General features: G+C 41.6%; 1 protein-coding gene across 3 annotated transcripts in view; it reads right to left on the minus strand.

The window, feature by feature from the left end:
* LOC105278682 overlaps positions 1–21,099 on the minus strand; it is a 49,723-nt gene that overhangs the window by 1,493 nt on the left and 27,131 nt on the right. The window contains exons 2-15 of one of the 3 annotated variants that reach the window (XM_011337939.3): positions 13,539–13,687; positions 13,123–13,311; positions 12,693–12,980; positions 10,940–12,499; positions 4,903–5,226; positions 4,518–4,745; positions 3,283–3,644; positions 2,725–3,103; positions 2,246–2,302; positions 1,498–1,823; positions 1,003–1,243; positions 733–932; positions 298–473; positions 41–205 (exon numbers count right to left, since the gene is read on the minus strand). In XM_011337939.3, coding sequence (XP_011336241.1) covers positions 41–205; positions 298–473; positions 733–932; positions 1,003–1,243; positions 1,498–1,823; positions 2,246–2,302; positions 2,725–3,103; positions 3,283–3,644; positions 4,518–4,745; positions 4,903–5,226; positions 10,940–12,499; positions 12,693–12,980; positions 13,123–13,311; positions 13,539–13,586 — 4,543 coding nt within the window. In that variant the 5' untranslated portion in view covers positions 13,587–13,687. Of the gene's footprint in view, positions 1–40; positions 206–297; positions 474–732; positions 933–1,002; positions 1,244–1,497; positions 1,824–2,245; positions 2,303–2,724; positions 3,104–3,282; positions 3,648–4,517; positions 4,746–4,902; positions 5,227–10,939; positions 12,500–12,692; positions 12,981–13,122; positions 13,312–13,538; positions 13,688–21,099 lie in introns of all 3 variants that reach the window. The other 2 variants (XM_011337938.3, XM_011337940.3) reach the window with 2 other exon arrangements.

Below are 21,099 nucleotides of genomic sequence, written 5' to 3' on the forward strand. Positions count from 1 at the left end.
TCGCGTATTTAACGCTCTATAAATAGAGTTGAATATATACCGTCATCACTCGAGTAGCAGTTATGGCAATGAAGTTTATGATTTCGGACGCGCACATCCGTTCCCATCAATCCATCGCCGAGGCGCACGTGGCATACGCAACATTTGAAACACTCCATATGATAAAACAGTCGTAGGCTCTCGATTATCATTGCGGCACCTCGACCTGTATATAAGATTGTATAAATAGTAAATGAATATTAATTATTACTAAATTTTTGTGATATTAGGAAGAGATTATAGAATTCACTCGATTACCTAATTCCTCCCCACAATGGGAACACTTCTTCTTTCCACTCACGCTCAGCATCTTTTCTTGATTTCCGCTGCTATTTGCGATTGGAGCATGTTGAGTTTTCTGAGGCTGCAATGTGTACTGCGGTGACTGATGTTGCATAGCCGTTAGGTGTTCTTGGCTATGAATTTGTTCTGGTCTGAAAGAAAAGGATAGAAATTTTTCTACAAAGTATTCTCAAATGATATTCTTATTGTTCGATAAATGTGCCGTTGTTTCTATTTAGTATTAATTATCATTGCGGGATACTTAACATTTCTTATTTACGTTAATGGAAATTGATCAGCAAAATTTAGCTGCTATAAATTTATTATAAATTACAATTAAACGAGCATAAATTTTCGTATAGTTCGTAAAACCGATATATACTTCGTAAATCAAATGCAAATTAATTTTACCTTCTCCTTGTCGACAGAGGTTTCTCCTGCGTTTTATTCTGTACCCTCTGGGTTAGAGTTTGTATGATAGAATCAGGTAGTGGTTTACTATCTATCCGAATAGGAGTGTTGTATGGCACGGAGGTGCCAGTTACGTGTGATTGAGGTTTCCGAGCCGGTGATCGTTGATTCCTCTCATTAATTCTCCTTTGTTCTGCCTCCTGTGAACAAAGTGTATGAGTAGAATAAAACTACAATCTATTCCATTATGAAGATGATTCTGACACACACCTGAATAAGCCAGTGTTGATAGTTTACGTCATGAGCGGCCCTTGGCACGTCGCTTTTCCTTCGCTGAACCCATTGATCACCTTGAACGATTCGTGGTCGTGGCACTGCACTTAATGCCTGCAAAGTTTGCCTGGACATTTGTTGTCCGGTGTGACTCGCAAGCGTCGCTGTCGGCGCGTTTTCTCGGACTGACGCGTCTACTTGTTGAGGGATTGAATCCGCGGATGGTATACGGCTGTTTCTGTAATTTGCGATTGTATGAAAAAATATTCGGCAGTAATATCATATCGTATTATTCCCGTATCGGGCACTATCTTATTATTTTTGTACAAAAACGAGAAAAATAATTTTAACTTGAATATAATTATTGTAGCAAGTATTCTTATAATTAATTTTATAGTTATTTTTCCCATGTAACATAGTAAAAAGGAATTTAATATATACATATATACATATAAAATCAAAGTAAAGCTCAAATTTCTATGATATGCTCACCTGATAGTAACATCTCTCTGTCTCTGTTCAAGTATGCGTGGTTTAGTGAGCGGAATCGGGGGTGGTGGCGGTCTTCTTCTCGGTGCATCTTGAAATTGCAAGTTTGGCATCGAAGAACGGTAATTCATTGTTGGCGCATGATATTGTTTGTATTGCTGCGTGCTTTTAATTGTGTTCTGCGCAACGTCTTGCAAAGATTTCCATTGCTCCTGTAGTTGTTCAGCCAATCTAAGTTGCTTTTGCTCACGATATGCCAGATTACTGCGTTGTCTCTTCAATTCTTCTTGCTCCAATTGCAAAAGTTCTCTTTCCACTCGTAGCACTTCCTAAAGGAACAATAGATATTTTGATATAATTACATTTTCTATCTATCACACACACATATCTATCTATACGTATATTTAAATATATAAGAGATCTATATATAAAATATATAAAATGCACACACAAAAAATAGTTTAGCATTTTTTATATATATATAATGCTAAACTAGTTTTTTCAAATGTTCTAATGTATAGATTAACTATATATCAAAATATTTTATTTTAAATATAAAAAGAAACCAAATTATCTATATCAAATTAAGTTAGCGTGAGATTAGTTAAAATCTCCAAAAATTAATTGAGAAAAATAACGAGACAGTAGTAAGAAAACAGAATTCAGAATTCTAGTACAAAATATTTATATAGAACTCTGATGCGAACATGCGATTGAAAAGTGATGAGTACGGTGACAACTATCGCCTTACCCCAGAAGGGAATTCATCTTCGTTGCTGCTGAACCCAGCACCGACCAATGCCTTGCTCTGTGAATAATTACCAACGATCCCTCCATCAATATTTACACTACGCTGTATAACTGATCTACACCATACTACTGAATGACCGAATCCTTCGGGCGATGTTGAAATAACAAACGTGACTTGTTCCGCGATGTACAATGACTCAATGTATACAATGACTCAAAGAAAAGTATCGATAAGAGCGCATAAGAAGACGATAATAATAAAGATAATTTCGCCCCAAGGATAATTCCAAGCTATCGGTTAAAAATGCGTGCTTCGTTAGGGGGAAATTTGTGCTCAGGAAATAAGAACTAACAGAAACGTTACAGAAAATATACTTGGAAGATAATAGGGAATACTCTAAATTCACTATCTACTTGTAACGTCAGCTTTCGCTCTCGTTAGTGTCGCTTGGAAAGAATAAAGCCGAGTGCGTCTCTTACCTCTTGCTCGCGGATTTGACTTTCCATCGTCCGTATGCGCATCTCCTCCTCGCGACACGCGTCAGCGACCCTTCGTTCCTTCTGCTCGATCTCGTTCTGCATTTTTAGCTGTTCCGACTGCATCTCGTATTCCTCGTCCTTTCGCTTGTCTCCGAGGTACTTTGCTTCCTCCCCTGTCGATCGTGCCTGAGTCTCCCGCTGTTTTGCTGTGTCATCGGGTTGCTGTTGCTGTTGCTCGTGCGTATCTTCTTGCTTGCACGCACTGTCGTCCCTCTTGCGAAATGCATCTTCATTGCAGCGCAATATTGCCTCCCTCTCTAGCTGCATTTTCTCTTCCTCCAGCTCGCGCAATTTATGCGCCAATTTTTCCCCTAGGTCACTGTTAAATCATTATTATATTTAATAATTTATTCGTTTACAAATAAATCCTAAAGTTCAAAATTTAATAAAGATTATGGAAGAAAACTACTCTTTTTTAGTTTTGGATAATTCTTTCATTTTTATATTTGAACAGCAAGAGACTCCTTCGTGCTACGATAATAAATTATATTTTCATACCTGTTATACTCGCGATTATCTCCATATCGCCATTGTTCTTCTTTCTCAAGGACTTCAATAATTTCCCGTTCTTTCTTCGTGATCTCATCTTCTTCGGAGGAGGTCACACTGGCACCGAAAGGCTCGCTACTTTGTCTGCTGTGCTGTGACATATCAGGACTGACGGGTTGTTTTGCCCAGTCCTCGACGTGACCCAATTCCACTCCAGAATCCCTTTCGTGGCTTGAATCTTGCTCATAGTTACTATCCGTGTCGTAGGAGCGACGATGCAGTTGCTCGATGCGTCTCTCCTCAGCGAGAATTGCTGCCATGTCGGGCGGTTTCGTCAACGTTAATTCAGACTCAAGATCGTCATCGTTGACCTGCTATTGACAAAGTATAAAATATCTCTCTTAAAACGCTATTTATTCTATTGAAAAATCTTTAATCACAGAAAAACAGGAATCACAGAATACAAGAAAAATCTATTTCGAATTTTTAATATACTAGTACAACACAGGCGCGCGCTATTTTATTTTTCAATTATATTTATATTGTTATTTGGCATATTGCGAAGAGGTCTCGACGATTAAAAATCCTTTAGATTTAGAAATGAAAAAGTTCTAGCCATTAAAATTTTTTTCTTTTCCGAGGAGTTCTGTGCTATTTATATTGTTATTTGGCATATTGCCTAGAGTTCTCGATGATTTAAAATTCGTTAAAACAATAAATGAAAAAGTTCTAGCCATTAAAATTTTTTTCTTTGCCGAGGAGTTCTGTGCTATTTATATTGTTAATTGGCATATTGCCTAGAGTTCTCGATGATTTAAAATTCGTTAAAACAATAAATGAAAAAGTTCTAGCCATTAAAATTTTTTCCCTTTTCCGAGGAGTTCTGTGCTATTTATATTGTTATTTTTCAATATTAATAGTGTTTTCGAATAATAATATCTTATATCTATTATTTATTATACGCACAATTATCACACTCTACCAAATTGTTAACCTCCACGCGAACACAGCCGCGCGATGTTAATTTAAACTGAACATAACGCACAACGCGAATCGAGATAACCAATCAGCATCGCGGAAAAGAGGCATGATTTCGATTTGATTTAACACGGCTTTTTTAAGAGTGGATTCGTTATATTTATAATCTCGTAATTCATTATTTTGTTGGGCACAAATTGGACAAAAATATTTTACGCTTGTATAATTAAAATGGATAGAAATAGTAGTTTTGTCTTCGCACTTACCCCCTCGATGCCGAGGAAATCCGAACGTCTTGTGCGCAACTCTTTTTTGAGTCTACGAGTGGAGTTCAATCTTTTAAGTGGTTCTGGCGGAGGATTCTCTTCGTCACTAACATCCACCGGAGGTGGCGGTGGTTTTTCTTTCGGTGGTTCTACGCTTGTTGGTGGGCTCAAAAGGAAAGGTTGACCGGCAATTATCTCTTCGTCGTTGGATAGAGTAAGTGGTAGAATCTGTAATTAATTATTTCAAATTTCAATCTTGCTTTGAAAAGGATTACAAAATCACACCTTGTTGTTCAAAATTTATATCTTACATATCTTCTATCTTCTATTCACTAGATTCTTTCCTTATCAAAAAATAGCTCAATGAATTAATCCGCCGATTTACCTGTTTAGAAATCGGCGTGGCTGGACTCGAGATGTTCAATGTGTCGAGCAGATTCACTTCTTGCTTGGCTAAACTCAAGTTCGCCGGTCGTTCCGGCGGATGATTAGCCGTTGGCGTGACAACTGCAGTAGGTGCATCATGCACGTTGTTGTCGACGATGCACTTCCTCGTGGTGGTCGTGATGGTGGCGGGCATTCCGCTCGTTGAAGTCTCCGTCGTTTCGCGCTGCTCGTGCTCGACTGCTGAAGCCGCTGGGCAGGCCGCAGCAGTAGCAACAGCGGCAGTTACCTCCTCCTGGTCCGCTTTCTCGATAACGATCCGTTCCTGAAGAGACGAGTCGTGGTATAGTCGGGAATCACGCGTAAAATGCTAGTCTCGCACCGTGTGCCACACAAATTTTGCAACGTTACATTCTATGCAAATCGACAGATCGTTTAGAGCAGCGTTTCTCAAATCCATCAAGATCGCAGGCAAGCGATTTTGATTGAAAGATAAATTGTCTATCAAAACCTGCGTGCTCGTTAATACTTAACAAGCATGTTTCTTGATATCTGAAGTGACACGAAACTTAAATTCATAAATGTAATATTGCGATATTGATAGTTTGATATGATTAATATAAATATATTAAAGAAATGTTCAAAAATACATTTTTTATAATACTAATATTAAAACAAAATTAAATAAAATATATAAAAATAGGAATAATGAAAGTAACAAGTCTTATTATTTAACTAATAATTATTTTATATTGTACTGAATCATTTTCATTTTATTATAAAATTTTCGAAGATTTTTCAGCGTGTACTCGTATAGTGTATTCGCGAATTATTAATAATAATTCGCGGATAAAATAATTCGTCATTAAATGACATAATCGTGTGCGTATGTTCTGACGTCATAATATCATTGCCGCAATCTGTTCCCAGAGTAGAAATTGCATGAAAAATGTTGGGAAAACGTCTCGCGCACTGGATGTGCAATTCTTGCCGTGAGAATATACGAGGGCATTTTACCAGGCCGATGTACGTTGCGTAATGTTGCACGTCCAACGAATCTCGCGAATCTCTGTAATTATGTGTGCTTTTCTTCGTGATTGACATATCTCTATAAGGAAGATATATGAGCTGTGATATTAGCCATCGATACAAACATGGATCCGAGAAACGCTGATTTTGAATAATGATCTGGATAACAACGGTTTACATATTATAGATAGTCTTATATTTTCTGTATGCAACCATTTATCATGCAATTTTTTATTCCAGATCTTTCAAAGATTGAAGAAAGAAAATATTTTTGCACATGATTATTAAATGTGTATCGTTGCAAAATTTTTACATAGTATCAAATGGTGAAAGTGTGAGAAAATCATTTTGCAGAGTATTTGAGTGTAAATACTACAAATTAATGTGTTAAACTGAAGAAGACGGTGATATGTAGATTGTCAAAATATCGTTGGAAAAAAGCCTGTCCATTGCCAAGGCAATATATTTTGCATGCATTGTAATATCTTTCTTGTAATAGAAATCATGAGGCACCCCAATATTCTAAGATTATAAGCGATTGAAAAGAATAAAATTTTTGCCAATGAAATTTCGAAGCAGCAGATAAGTGCGAAAAATTCAACTTTGAATGTTCGAAATAAGAGAAAAAGCATGTGCGTCCAAATTAAAGCAAATAAGAAAAATATAATTCGTTTTAGGAAAATTATGTCGAAAGCAACGAGACTAATTAGGCGTTATTACATACATCAGTTGCAAACTGATATATTCGAAAGGAATGTTATTCTCTCACTCTTTTTCTAGTTCTGTTTCTCCGGATTTTATGACCCTAATTCTCTCTCTAAAAAAAATGTGTTATTACAATTCTGTATATAGATGACATCACACTAAGCTATCACGGTCTACTCGACATTCCTTTTCAGTACGTCAGTACTGAAACAGAGACACGAGTAAGCGTTTTCGGCCTGTCGAATAAGGATTACAATCGATCAAAGCAACAATCACGGGACTCGTCAAACGTTTCATTTCACTACACGGCCAAATTAAGAATCGCACTTCACTAACACGCTCGTTCGGTAGTGCCTCTTACCTTACGAGTCATTACTCGTGAATCGCATGCAGGGACGAGCACACGGGAACTACGTTCACTTTCTCAAGTAGCAAGCAGATCGTGCACACGCCTCGAAAATCCCGGAGCCATTAATTCACCGTGATCTCAGGTGTTATCAGAGTGCGGTTAAAGGCGGTGCTAGCACAAGACGTGATAAAAGTCTTTCGGTGGTCGGGAGAGATAAGAGAGAGATATCTAGTCACCGCTCTGTCGACTCTGTGACTCGAATTCTCTAATGAAATGTAGTGCCACGCTATGATACGGAATTTATCAACTAAATATGACCATTTAATCCGAGATCGATAAGGAAGCAATTCGACCAGGGCCTACCTTACGTTTAGGAGCGAGTCAGTAGACGTGTGCCAGCGTCTGGTAAATGATAATGAAGACAAGCGAAATGAAATCGATGTAGATAACTCTTCTCTTTTCCTCAGAGTTATCTTTCTTTTGTTTGTTTTAATGATAATTATTACTGAGGATCAGATAAGATTTTCTAAAGAATCAGATAAGATTTTTTGGTAGACTCCGAAATACTTTACGTACGTATACTTTCACGTACTTCGAAGATAGGCCCTGACTCCGGCGAACTATTACACAGCCATGCGTGTCTCGTAAATTGCCATACGCGTTCTTGGGTGTACTGAAAAAAGCCGTTCATTGACATAGCAACCTTCACGCGACTGACACACAACTTTAGGCATATCATTGCTTGCTCGATGCAATCAAAAATACATGACGTCTTACCTCTTCGGTGCGATCGAGGACGAGACATGTAGAAATAAAGCGATCGCGGCTCGCGAGCCGACAAACGAACGGTCGTTGATGGAAATATCGTTGACAGCGATATGGCTTATTCTGCTTTTATCACGGTTGGCACGAGCTCTTTATTAGTAATAAAATGCCACTGCGACTGACCTTTACCTCCGCGCGTCGCGAAAACGATATATCTATCATATTCTGTACGTGATTATCACTAAAGTGTATAGTTATCTATTCTATTAACCTCGGGATTAACTGCGTCAAGCTTCGTATTGACAAGTTGTCTGTTAATTTGATCTTCTGATGAATTTCATTACTATGCCTGTAATGTGCTATATGCAAAGTTTAGTTGATTGATTTAAGCCTTTTAGGCATATTTCTTGATTAATCTATTCTATATAAAATACAAAGAATCGATTTCAATGATAATGTAACAAAAAAACCGTTCAGAAATTTATCAAGGAATATAAGCGAGATATTCAGGAATCACTTCTCTTTATAAACTAGATTTACGGGATAATACTAAATTTCAATTAATAACATCTAAGAGATATAATAAAAATCATTACTGAATATTAACGATTTTAGAAATATACAGCCAGTAATTAGATGTGTAAGAAAATCATAACAATTTTCACTGATTAGTGTATCTTATATTTCATCGTTGTTCGTTCCTTCTCCGTCGATCGTTACAATTCATGACAATTAGTCATAATCGTGTGTCAAGCATTGACGAGTACTTCTAGATTCGCTATAGACCATTACAAATGAGGCAAGTCTTATATATCCAAGCAGTTTGCTTGGAGAATGCTTCACGATATCGCTGATATAGATTTTCGTTTTAATCGATGTACTCGACTTAATATACATGATCGCATTCGGCAATTAAGATGAGGAGCGATTGAACGTTATCACAATGGCTTAGCCTCTCTTGCACTTGATTTCGGCAATTAACTTTATCTTAGTTTAGTCGTTTGTTTGTCTCCTTCCATAGAAACTACGATCGTGAAAAGATAAAGTAAATTGCACTACGATTAAAGCTACTTGAGAGACGTTACCGAAGCCGGCTATCCTTTTTAAACGGCATACATTCGGTACATTCGACGATATTTAGGCACCTGCTGTTATGTAAACTTTGATCACCGTAATAGCAAATTTTATTACAACGTCGTTATGACGTTATAGCGGCTTAGGTACGATATAGTTCCGTGTAATTCGATCTAATTGTACACAGCAATTATCTTCTGTCACACCCGCGTTGCGCCTATTTACACGATTAGCAATTGACGTAGCCCGAGTTTACGTAATCCCGTACTCGTTGCGCAATAACATAGAAATGACTCGTACAATGACTCGTACTAGCCACCTTAAAATAATCTCTTCGAAGAATTCTTCGATTCCTGAAGAACTGAGAGCGGAACTCTCGACTCTAGATGACTGTTATAAAAATGTAAACGTTAAAGCAGAAGCTGTACAACCGCTCACAGCGATAGCTGACATAGAAAGTACGTTTTATCGTTCGGCTCATCAGCTGACAGACAGAACGCGGTTAGATCGAAGCGATGACAGATTCTGGAAGCCACCTCCCAAAACACGCACGTTGAACGCTTCTCACGTCGAGTTCGCGTAGCCCGAAACGTATCCTATGTACAAATTCTAGCAGAGCTTGTCTAGTGGCTGAACATAAGGGGGAAGAAAGTTTTTATTATTTTTATTATTCGGATCAAGGCGATCCTTTCGCATTTTTAGGACTTTTTCGAGACGTTGCTAATTCGCTGATCATTTCTAATCTCGGTCACGGAGCTCTGCTTGGCCGCATTGACGCGGTTCACCGTGATGAACGGCGTCACTGGCGGCATCGTGGGAGTCTTGCCCTGAGGTACCACCACCTTCTCACACACCTCCACCACGGTGCGACGTCGTTCCGCAGGTAGCGCTTCCTCGTGGCTTTCTCGTGCGCTTGCTGACGAGAGTCTCGATGAGGTAGAGGGGAATACGAATTGTTCCGCTGAATTCACTTGCGGAGTTACGGGCGAGGAGGATTCGATGGTCGCGCAAGCGGAAAAGGCTGTTTCGCTCGTTCTCGGAATTGAACAGGAAATTTGGCTCGTTGAGAATTTGTTGCTCGCGCTATGCATCTTTAAAGGTGAGGCTTTGAGAGTGGCAGCAGATAGAGTGGACGAGTTCGAGATAGAATCGGAGCTCGTCGATGAGGATTTGATGGTTTTTCGCGGGAGAGGAGTGGGAATCTTAGATGCGTTTCGGGAAGACGCGAGTTTAGACCCCGAAGTGGCTTCGAGAGAAAGAGAGCTAGTCGGCACCGTTGTCGCTCTAATGGCAGAAAATGATAACTGATGAATTTCCGCGGTAGGGCTGTCCGAAGACGGCAGAGACGACAGATTAGAGGAGTGTTCCTTAGATAGATTTTGTCGCTTCGCTTGGCCGAATTTAGGTCTCGCTTGTTCGATCGAGAGTTTCAGACTGGCTGATACAATGGACTCGTTGGCACTCGGTTCGGAATCTGTCTTGAGTTCGATCACGTTTTTGCCGAATGTTCGCGATTTCGAGAGGCTTTCAGGAGTTATTTCTCGCGCAGATACCTTAGAACTCGGGTGGATAATCGCGCGAGGCACGGAAATATGCGAACGAAGTGTATTAGAATTAGTAGTGGTTTCTACGTGCGCCTGCGGCTGTGATTTGTTAGTCGATAGTTCCCCAGGAGTCTCAGCAGTACCCTACAGAATCAGAGAGTTATAATCCAATTTGTAGTTGTCCAAGACCCATAGCCGTAAGAAAGAAAGAAACGCATGTAGAAAAAAAGAGAATTAGACTAGCATAGAGGGTTGCGTGGTAGAAATAATGCCTGATAATGCTTAATTTTTTTCACATGTATGAGGTGTAGTAAAAGAGATGTGTCAGTCAATAGCGGAGTTGTAAAACTTCCTTTATGAGTTATTCGATAATTTTTAGAAATTCAGTCTAATTACTGCTATAATACAAGTTACGACTATGTACGATATCTTGAAAAAATCTAAAACGAAAAATGTCACAGCACAAAATCACTTCTCGCGGAATATGGAACTTTGGTGCTCACCCTATTTGAAATTTCAGACATATTCTAACATTGCATCACTCGATATCGCGTAGAAGAAAATCCACTTACCTTATTCACCGCTACTGCCTCCCGGTGACTGGCGAACTCTGAGTGAGTAGTCGTCGTGGTGTCGTTTGGCACTTCGCTCGTCGTCGTGCTCGGTGCCAACGCGTCCTCTTGGAGGACAGGCATCGTCTTGATTCTCTCTTCGATGGCGGTTTCTTGTCGTTCCAAGATAGTGCCGATCGCACCAGTATGCTGCACGATCTCCTCGTCGATCGGCTCGTCCGCTTGGCTGACCGAACAGCTCACATCCGCGGTGTGAATACCCGAGTCCTCGCGGTCTGTATCGTTGAGAAGTTCCGCGGACGACGACGAGGCGGGATACCGTCGCCCGTAATCGAGTTCCTCGAGGCTCTGCACACGCTCGAAGGTATCGGGCCCACTGGACGCGTCGGCGTCCAGGGAGTCGAGGCTTCTGTGGAAGACAGCCCGCGGCACACGGTACTCCGAATCGGGCGACGAACTCCTCTCACTGGGCGTCGATGTGTCGATCCTGCTTTCCGGATCGCGGAAACAGAGCGGATGTTTGCTGACGTGCGCTCCTCTCTGTTTCTCCGTTGCATCCTTGCTCCTGACAACGTCCAGAGCGCTGAGGCGATCCTTGATTGTCCTAGCGGTGAGCTCGCCGTTGTGCGAGTGCGACTCGTTTGTCGTGGTCGGCACCGAGGACTCGTCGCTGCTGCTGTACTTCTCCAGGGTGGATAGTCTCTCCCTGAGAGGTCTCACCGTCTCCAGATCCTCCGTGCTGAGCTTGCGGTGAACGGAACTCTTGCTCTCTCGCTCCGAAGCTTGCTTTTCCAAGTGAGTGAGTCTCTCCCGGATCGAGCTCATATCGCCGGACAATCGGTTAAGCGTTTTATTGGCGGCCTTGTCACCATTCTCTATCTCATATTTCTGCCTCTCGAGACTCGAAAGCCTCTCCTTGATTGATTTCGTGCCGGTGAAGTCGCCGGACAGCCTGTTGTTCGTCTTGCTGTCGTTACTCTTCTGTGACGACGCCTTCTCGAACACCTCGCGCCTCTTCAGTATATCTACCTTCACCACTGACAACGGGGACTTGCTGTCGTCATTCAGATTCGTCTTCGAACCGTTTACCGACGATTTTGCTGCCTCCAGCTTGGACTCGAGCCCGGTCAAAGATCTCCTCGGTATATTTTGCGACACCCTCGAAACGTATCCGCGAATGGCGCCTTCGTACGTATACTCTTCTGGTTCGGGTGAACTCGTCGTCGCGGTAGTTGTGGAATCGTATTCTTGATTGTGATTATGATTGCCGTGAAAACCACTACCGAACGCTTTCCTCACCGCGGTGGACGTCGTCGATGTCGCAGTCGCAGTCGTCGTTACAGTCGCGATTACATTCGTTATAGCTGCCGTTGTTTCCGTCATCATCGTTGTCGCCGTCGTTGTCGTCGACGCTGTTATCGCTGACGCGTTTGTTGCTATTGTTGATATGGTCGTCGCCGTTGTTGTTAGCGTAGTGTCGGTCGTCAACGCAGATGTAGCTGAATCAGTGACGTTGTCCACATCTGAATGGCTCTTCTCGATCTCGCTGTCACGGTCACTCTAAAATTTGACAATGTTTTGTTCGAATAATGATCATTTGTAAAGATATTAGTAACATTGTAAATTCTTTTCCGCAATTGTAAAATTTTTTACAATTTAAACGTAAACGTTAATTCTCTTAATAAAATCGGTAATTTGACGTTTTCTATAAAAATTATATGAAACATTGTGTAATGTGTAAAGAAATATTTACCAGAACACTATGCGTGTCATCATGCGTATCGCCGCTGATTGAACTCTTGCCACTGCTAGTACCGATCCCAAGATCACTGAGATCGTTTGCATCCTCGTCATTGTACATAGCCAAACTGATGCTTAACTTCCGACCTCTGTTACCGCGTTCCTCCATCATCTCCGAAAATGTTTTATTTCGACGACGTTGACGATCATGCTCCTCTAATTCGAGTTTCTTCACCTCTACTACTCGCTCGATTATATGCTCCTGTCGCTTCCTTCGGCTGCTCTTCCAGTTGTCCAAATTCTGCAAGCAGGACAACGACGATATATGACATGACATATTAGGCAAAAGACATTTTTAAGCTCAAATAAATTTATGAATTTGGTAAAGTGTAATCGAAATATTTTCTTCTTTTATTAAAATATAAATATCCCTGAAATCTTACCGATTGCCAATCTTCGGGATCATCGCGGACTTCTTGTTTGATTTTCTTCACTTCTTGGACCTTCTGCAGCTGCTCCTGTGCTGTTCGATACAGCGAACATGGCCCGACTTTGACGAATTGTAAAGGATTCGTTGCTTGCTTAGGGGGCGTTTTTAAAGTTGTTTTTAGTTTCGGTGGTTCGTGCGTCAGCTGCAAAAACATTGAATGATTATTCTTGATGTGCTTTCTTTGCTACACTTATTATCATTGTATTAAAATACATTTCCACAAAATTTGGGAACTACTACAGAATTTCCTCTTAATTTTAAGGAATTATGAAATTTGAGGAATATTGTATGTATATATTTGATTTATATTTCTATTAATTATGTATTTATCTCATCTTGCATTTTCGTTTGAAAAATATATCTACTAACCGTTCTCTCGTTTCGCCGCTCGGTTGCGGCGGCTTGCGAAGCAGGCATCCTTTGCGTTTTCCTGCTTCCCTCGCTTTTTCGAGATACTCCTCCTCTTTAATATTGAACGACACTTCTCTGCACGGCTCGGCCCATCCTATGTCTTGCTCCTGCAAAAGATAAATATTTTATCGTTAATTCAATTTTTGTAATACTTGTAATTTTGTAACACTCGTCGACTAGGAAACATCGTAATTAATTTATACCTATTTCTTCAGTTAGTAACAAAGCAGTGTAAATAATTCCTTATAGTTCTATCCTAGCTAGATTTACATCTTTACAGTACAGATGCTCGCCTTGGATTCTCGACAATGTTTATCGTTTCGCGCATAAATATTATTTTATTTACGCATAATCGGTTTACGTTCACTCGTCACATCCGTTTCACGTGTGTCATGACCGAAAACGCTCCAGTCCATAATGAACACTATTTCCTTTCTACAGATTTATATTAGACAATATTAAACATATTATTAGACAAATATTTAACACGAAATTAATTCGTAATGCCCAAATACTTAAAACATATTTAAAAATTACTTTTGCTGTGTCTTTCTTGACTCTAACTAAAATATCAAAAGTACCACAAAATGTACCATCAAATGTAACATCAAAAGTACCACATGCGTATATGTCTGTTACATGTTACTCGAGAAAAAGAAAACTGACATCTTCAACCTTGAATCGTGAATAGCAAAGGAGCGTTCTCCAAACTTTTATAGCGATTTCAATAACATTTTTCTAGACCTTGCCGATATGTCACTGCGACACGTCGAGATGTATTTCGCAGATACAACGATCGTTTATTCGCCACGACAGAACACGTCGTGCTGAGGTCGTAGGCTTCGAGACGTCCGATTGCATCGCACGCCACTCGATAGAATCCTCGTGACACTTATGACACACGTGGCATCGCGATCATTTCAATGACGCGCCCGCGCGCGTGCGGACGCGCGCTCGTGCGTACCGGTGCGTGCAGACGTGTATCGCGGATACCACAAGCAACACGACCAACCGACGCTTCTCCCTCGCCGCAGATTGCCCTCGCAGAGCAAACAACCTCTCAAAGCAGTTCTGGAGCGAACGCGGCGCGGAATGTAGTCTTCGGGGAAGGAAATCGATACGGGGATCGCGAACAAGTCAAGGCTGGGTATTTCTGTCGTTGCTGCCTTGCGCGCGCGTGTGCAACAGTCTGTTATATCCAGCGCTTTTATTTAGTTTATCTAGACCGCAATAAACTGCGCTCGATTATCTCCGCTCGCTGAACTGCGCAAAGCTCCTCTTATAATTCTTCATCAGCCACGCACGATGAACACATTCGACGCATGACGCGGTATCCTCCCCCCTTCGTGTCAAACACCCCATACGATACAGATGAGATAGCAACGATCGATCAGCCGATTGGCTCGAAATCGATCCCTTCAAGCATATCTTATCAGGAGCACAATGCACAATGCATCGTGGTGCATCCCGATGCAGCGCAGCACGGCGGATACGTCTGTGGAGTTGCAGCTGCAGTCGCACATGTTCTGAAAATATCGCGGCCGCTATTTCGTGCGCGCAAGCGCGCCCAAAAACCCCATCCGAATAGTATGGTAAATCCACCCGTTCGCCAAAATAATCTCGTATTTTTCGGATGTTACGAGCGCCTGCATCCTTAGCGCGGACATGTGTTCTTTCTTTTTCGGCGACGCTCCTCCGAATCGCGGACTCTTTTGTCTGCGAGAATCTGCCAACTGTAGATGCATCGTCCTGTCTTCATCGCGGTATCGTTCATGCCGCGATTAGATTATTTTAATTAAGCGTTTCACCGTTGCATCATTCAGCAAATTATTACCAGCTGGAATCGCGCTCTCTTGCAATCGACCCGTTGCAAACTGGCCTGAAAAAATTTCCACGAAAGTTGCATGCATCGTTTCGACCACAGACGATCATTGTTGCATAATCGCGGCGGGATATACTCAGCTGTGATATAATGTATACAATTCCGCAAAGAGGCATTGATACCACAAACGTTAATACGATACGTGAATAAATATTTTCATATGGAGATCTCCGTATCAAGGGCGTCGTTTCGAACGTGCCGTTTGCGAGCAGCCGTGCTCGTGACACGTGCTTATCGTGAAAAAAGCGTCGCGACGCTTCGTATATACTTTATTATTCTTTTTGGACGCGACGCTTCGCGCAACGAGAGCTGTCGTAACGTTTTATGGTACATAAAACGATTGCTTTATTGCGACCGAGCGCAGTTGGTCAGCTTCGGTCTTTTATTAAACTGTGTCAGGATGTTTTACGGTCATCGGGCATTCCGCTCATCATAAACCATAAATGCCAACTCGCGGTGCCGCTTTAGTAAAACCTTCAATTCATCTATGGATGGTCAACGTCGTTCGCGTCCGCATTATGGTACCGCGTCCACCTCACTTTTTATTAAGTGCTTGCTATTAAAGATCCTCAATATCGAGATCCTGCCATAAATTAAACATGCTACGTCCCCTCCCATAAATAATAAGATATCTACCTAATATTCATGAGAGATCACATTAATGTGATCAAAGCGGACGGTATTACCGTGCCGAAACAATTCGAGACTTGGAGAAAGATCTCCACATGTGCGCGAGGAAAATAATTTTTACATTTATAAATCCGAGCCGTAGCGCGGAACTGCCATGGTGTATCTCGCAAGTCAGTTTACCGAAGCGGAAACGGCAACTCGCCGAGAAAGTCATTTGCGCGGACGGGCAAGCTGCGAGAATTATCCGCGTGTATTTCCTCGCTTCTGATGTCATGAGGCGAGACGGTCAGATGCAGGGGGTATCGGGTACTCTTAATGCACCATTAGGACGAAAAGGGGAAGGTGGCCGGGATTTATAACGCGCTTATGTAAGCGTCGCAGCTAGCCGAGACGTCTCGTGGCAAACCCACGACGAAATATCGCAAAGGAGAACAGCGAATGCGCCGCGAATGCGAGGGCAGCTCGCGTGGCATAGAAGGTGGCCGGTTTCGCTGTCGGTCCAGACGCGTATGCGGGCCCGTACATACGATCGGTACGCACGCATAGACACGCTTCTCGGCCCGATCGCGTGATCGTGACCGCGCGCACGTGTGTGCGCGCATCCGTGTGTAGAAATACGACGCGGGAGAACGTGTACCTATGCGCCTGTACTGGGTATCCAGCATCTCTGGACCGTACATCTCCCGATCGTCTCGTAAAAATGTTCTAATATTCCATTGGCGTCTCCGTCTGCCGCCTGACTCGTTACTCTCGAGCTGAATCCAAAAGTGGGAAAATGCGAAAACTAAAAGTGATGCACTTGAGTTATGACTTCGAGGCTAATGAGCTTTACGATTAATACAAAAACGTGAGAGATGAAATATCTCAAGTTCGATAATTTCACGTGTTCAATGAACAAAATGGTATCTAACACTAACAATATAATCCTGGAGTGCCTGTCCGAGAAAGATTAAACTCGTGATAGCAGGAATTGTAGTTTCAAATTTTTCTCTTTTTATCATAAATCAAACATCTCTTCAATAAAAACGCATGAAAATTTATCGCGAAAAATCATGAAAACCATGATACGTCTGGGAGAAGTCACCCAAGATAAAAACCGTTTTATCGCGTTTCCAACGGTAGCAATCCAGATGTGCTGGAGCGATGGGACACCCTGTACGTGCGAGAAGGTACGCACGTGTGCCCGAGCGTACAAACTGGCCGTCTGCGCGCGTGATGCTGCAGTGTATGTGTGTGTGTATGTACATGGCGTAGGATCGCTCGTGTATGTGCGCATACGTGTACGGCTGCTTGTCCGTGGAGTGCCGTGGCTAGGTCACGGTCAGGGCGATGCCCTCTTCCCTTGGGAGAAAGAGAGGAGGCTGCTGCGATGCTAAAGCTGTCTCTCGCGGGCCACGCGACCGACGACGAATCGCGAGTATGTGCGAGTGCGTGCATGAGGCCTCCTCGATATCGTGCGTGTTTTATATCGCGATCATAGTCTCACTGAGAACTCAATTGGAGTGCGAGGGAATAAATCTCTACGTACGTTTCGGACGTAATGACCGGCAAAGATAGCATCGGCGATCGAACGAGCGCGGATTCGGGCGATCGACGTCGGTTGCGCGCGAAGGAATTGCTTTGTCTGCGAGAAAAACAGATTTCGGGTAGCACTAGCTTCATATAAGTGTAATTTTTATGACAGGAGATAACCGTGTAGTGTGTATCACTCGCGGAATTAATGTTTACGATGTTTACCTTCTTGAGATTGATAATTAGAAATAGCGAACTAATATTTCATCTAGTACTAGAAACTCATTTCATCGTGTTACGAAATTGCCTCTGCAGGTGCAGAGGAAAAAGAGGAAAATAACGCTATATGACTAGACAGTACGATATTATCTTACGAATTATACCGAGGAAACGAGAGAAAAGAAAGAAAACTGTATACGCTGTGCAATTACTTGTCAGTGCATTGCACACGACTGCCGTTATACGCGTAGCGCACGCACCGTGGCAGAATCCGATAATCACTAGAGAAGTTCATTATAAAGAGAAGGAAACGGAGAGAGCGAGGGAACCGAGACATTCAATGAGATCGGTTTCGCCACCATCGTTCGCAGTGGAAGAAACGCGATATTAGTTGCAATCGTCCCGGTGCAATAAATGCGCGATATGTAAATACGCACAGCAACCAGGCATTCCTCGGTTCGTCGTTATCTCGTCACTCGTTTCCGTGTCATCTAAATTCCCGCGTGATCCGCGACGTTGCATTCATTCGTCGGATGCACTTGAACCGAGAAACCGTTCGCATCCTTGGGGAGTGCGCGACGGCAATAAATAGATGTTCTCCGGTCTCTGGCACGCGTTAATCGCGTCGGAGGATCGCAGATCTCGCGAGACTCCGAAATGGAGATTCAGATTTAGTCATGGAGAATTCACGCGACTGGTTTCCTTCGCCAAAAGACTGCGGGCTCCCTTTCTTCCCGGGAGAAATGTTGACACCGGCTGGATTCCACGATTCAAACGTGAGATTGACGATGCCTCGCAATCGTCGTAATCGCGTTACAAAGCAACCTTACAATGCTCCGACACGTGATCCGCATGGACGTGCGGTCGCATATGTACCGCGAGAAAAATTTCAACAGCCCACCTTACGTAATACGTCCGTTTTTCGTGCACAATAGTCGATGTTGAAATTGCGGTTTAATTACGGTTTATCCAGCTTACGAAGGTGATTATATCGTCTCGACCTGATCGGCTAGTACGAGGTGATTAGCATCTAGTGGCACGCTATAGAAACCCGCTCACCCGCTCGATCCTCGAATATTTTGTAACGAAAGATTTTGTGTCCTCTCTCTGCGATGAAGGCTAAATTCAAAATAAACGTACGTGAAAGTGACACATTTTAAAAATAATCTCAAAATTAATTATACACCTAATTAAAAATTGTTGCGCGCATAAAGGAACATTTCACATTACGTTACGGTCTAGTGAAATGATTAATCATTTCATTTGATACATTTGTTATCGTATCGTGATTGAGTCAGTTTTACTTTATCAGATTTTTGTTAGATATCTTTTTTTCTGTTGCAGATACTCAATCTATTTATTTCGACATTTGTGTAAAAATATTATATATATGTATGAGAGATTATGATAATACTCGTAGCGGCTGTCACTAGATTGTTAAAGGTTAAATTACTTACGAAATGCGTAATCACCGCTGTAAGAGAAAGAGAAAGTACGTTGCGTGAAAACCGGGAATGCAGGTCTTATGGATTACGAAAGAGCGATTTTCTAAAACAAACGTATATACGTCTGTTGTAAAAATTGTCTCGTGCGTTTGCATATTCCAGTTGTTATCCTTGACGGCAGTCGCTCCGAAGGGTTCCTTTCAAATCGAAAGAGAATAACGAAACTGACGCAGAAACACAATTGTAGTCCATTTAATTTTAATTTGTATCCATTCTGACATGTAATGCAATGATTGCATTTCATTTTAATTTGTATCCATTCTGACATGTAATGCAATGATTGCAATGTTACAAATTATTTTTTAGAGTTTATTTGCATAGACGTATTAAATTTGTTATAATTGTATCAATGAAGATATTATAAACTATTTTTTTCTTTTTAATTTTTTTCAAGATACTATTTATTAAATTTTTTCTTCTCTCTTTCTTTTCATTTCAATCAACTTTAAGTATACGTCCTTTCTACCAAGTTCCAGATTAAGTCTCTCAGAATAATATTTTTCCATTTTTATTTCCGCCTTCTTCTGAATGTAATGCCGTGTAATCGAAACGCATCTCTTTTCATAGGAAGAAAGACTTACGGAATTCCAATGATACCTCGTGAACAGGATCGTGATATTCCGAGTTTATTTTTACCCTTACTAGCCACGAGGGGTAACAGGAACATGAATGAAAGGAAGCGATAGGCAAGCTGCCAAAGCGTGAGTTATTAATACAGCGATACGAAAGCGAAGAAGCTGGAGCGGTCTGATCGCGGGATGCCACGCCACGCTTCTCGAAACTCGCTTGCGATTTGATCGATCAGACACGCATCGTGCACACGTATTGTGCATCCGACGGTTTCAAGGTTTGGCACGTACGAAAAAATTAAGCGACATAATGGTAACATATGGCGTGCACGTGTTCTTTCTCTTTCTCCCTTTCTCTATGAAACAGCACCGGCACGTTTCCCTCGTGTGTATCATACCTAGACCGAAATACGAGCTTTCTTGCTCTGTCCTGAGCATCACGCTAGCGGCTAGCGATATTTTTGGCATTAGTATTACCGGCTTCCCCACGAGATACGAAGAAGATCGTAAAGATACTCTCTGATATTTATCTTGGAACGATCTGTCCCTGTCGCGAGAATTCTCGCGAGTTCGCGAATATAAACGTTGCATATCTAATAATCCGAGATTCATTTCGTCATGCATGTCTATCAGGGATATTAGTAACGATACTTCGTAGACAAACCGGACTGAGAGAAATGCCTTCGTTCCTATTCCTCGGTAAGCAGCATCACTTGATCTTGCGACATCGCGTTCTATATATCGTTGATAATAATAACTAATAGGAGAGAAATGCTGTGCATGTGCAAATTTATACATATACAGGGTGTCCCGGGTTTTAACCGACAAACTGCGGGAGCATATTCTACTAGTGGAAATAAGAAAAAATTCTTATATCGAGTTTGCTTAGAAATGCTTTATTACAAAGTTATAAACCAATATTGAAAAGAAATATCAGATAAGTAACAACGGAACATAGTGTAGAATTTGGAAGGTCGAAGATGTTTATGTTACGTGTATTCACATGTATTCATGTTCACTATGTTGAAACGATTCAGTATGATTGTTACTTTCACAACAGTAGCTGTTAGATTTCAATCGTCGTGTCAACTAGCAATTACTATCAGAATGCCAAAAGTGTTTTCAAATGAGGAATACACCGATATTCATTTCGTGTACGGATTCTGTGACGGAAATGCACGAGCTGCCGTACGAGAGTATCA

Source organism: Ooceraea biroi, chromosome 3, assembly GCF_003672135.1.
Source record: "Ooceraea biroi isolate clonal line C1 chromosome 3, Obir_v5.4, whole genome shotgun sequence".
Lineage (NCBI taxonomy): Eukaryota > Metazoa > Arthropoda > Insecta > Hymenoptera > Formicidae > Ooceraea > Ooceraea biroi.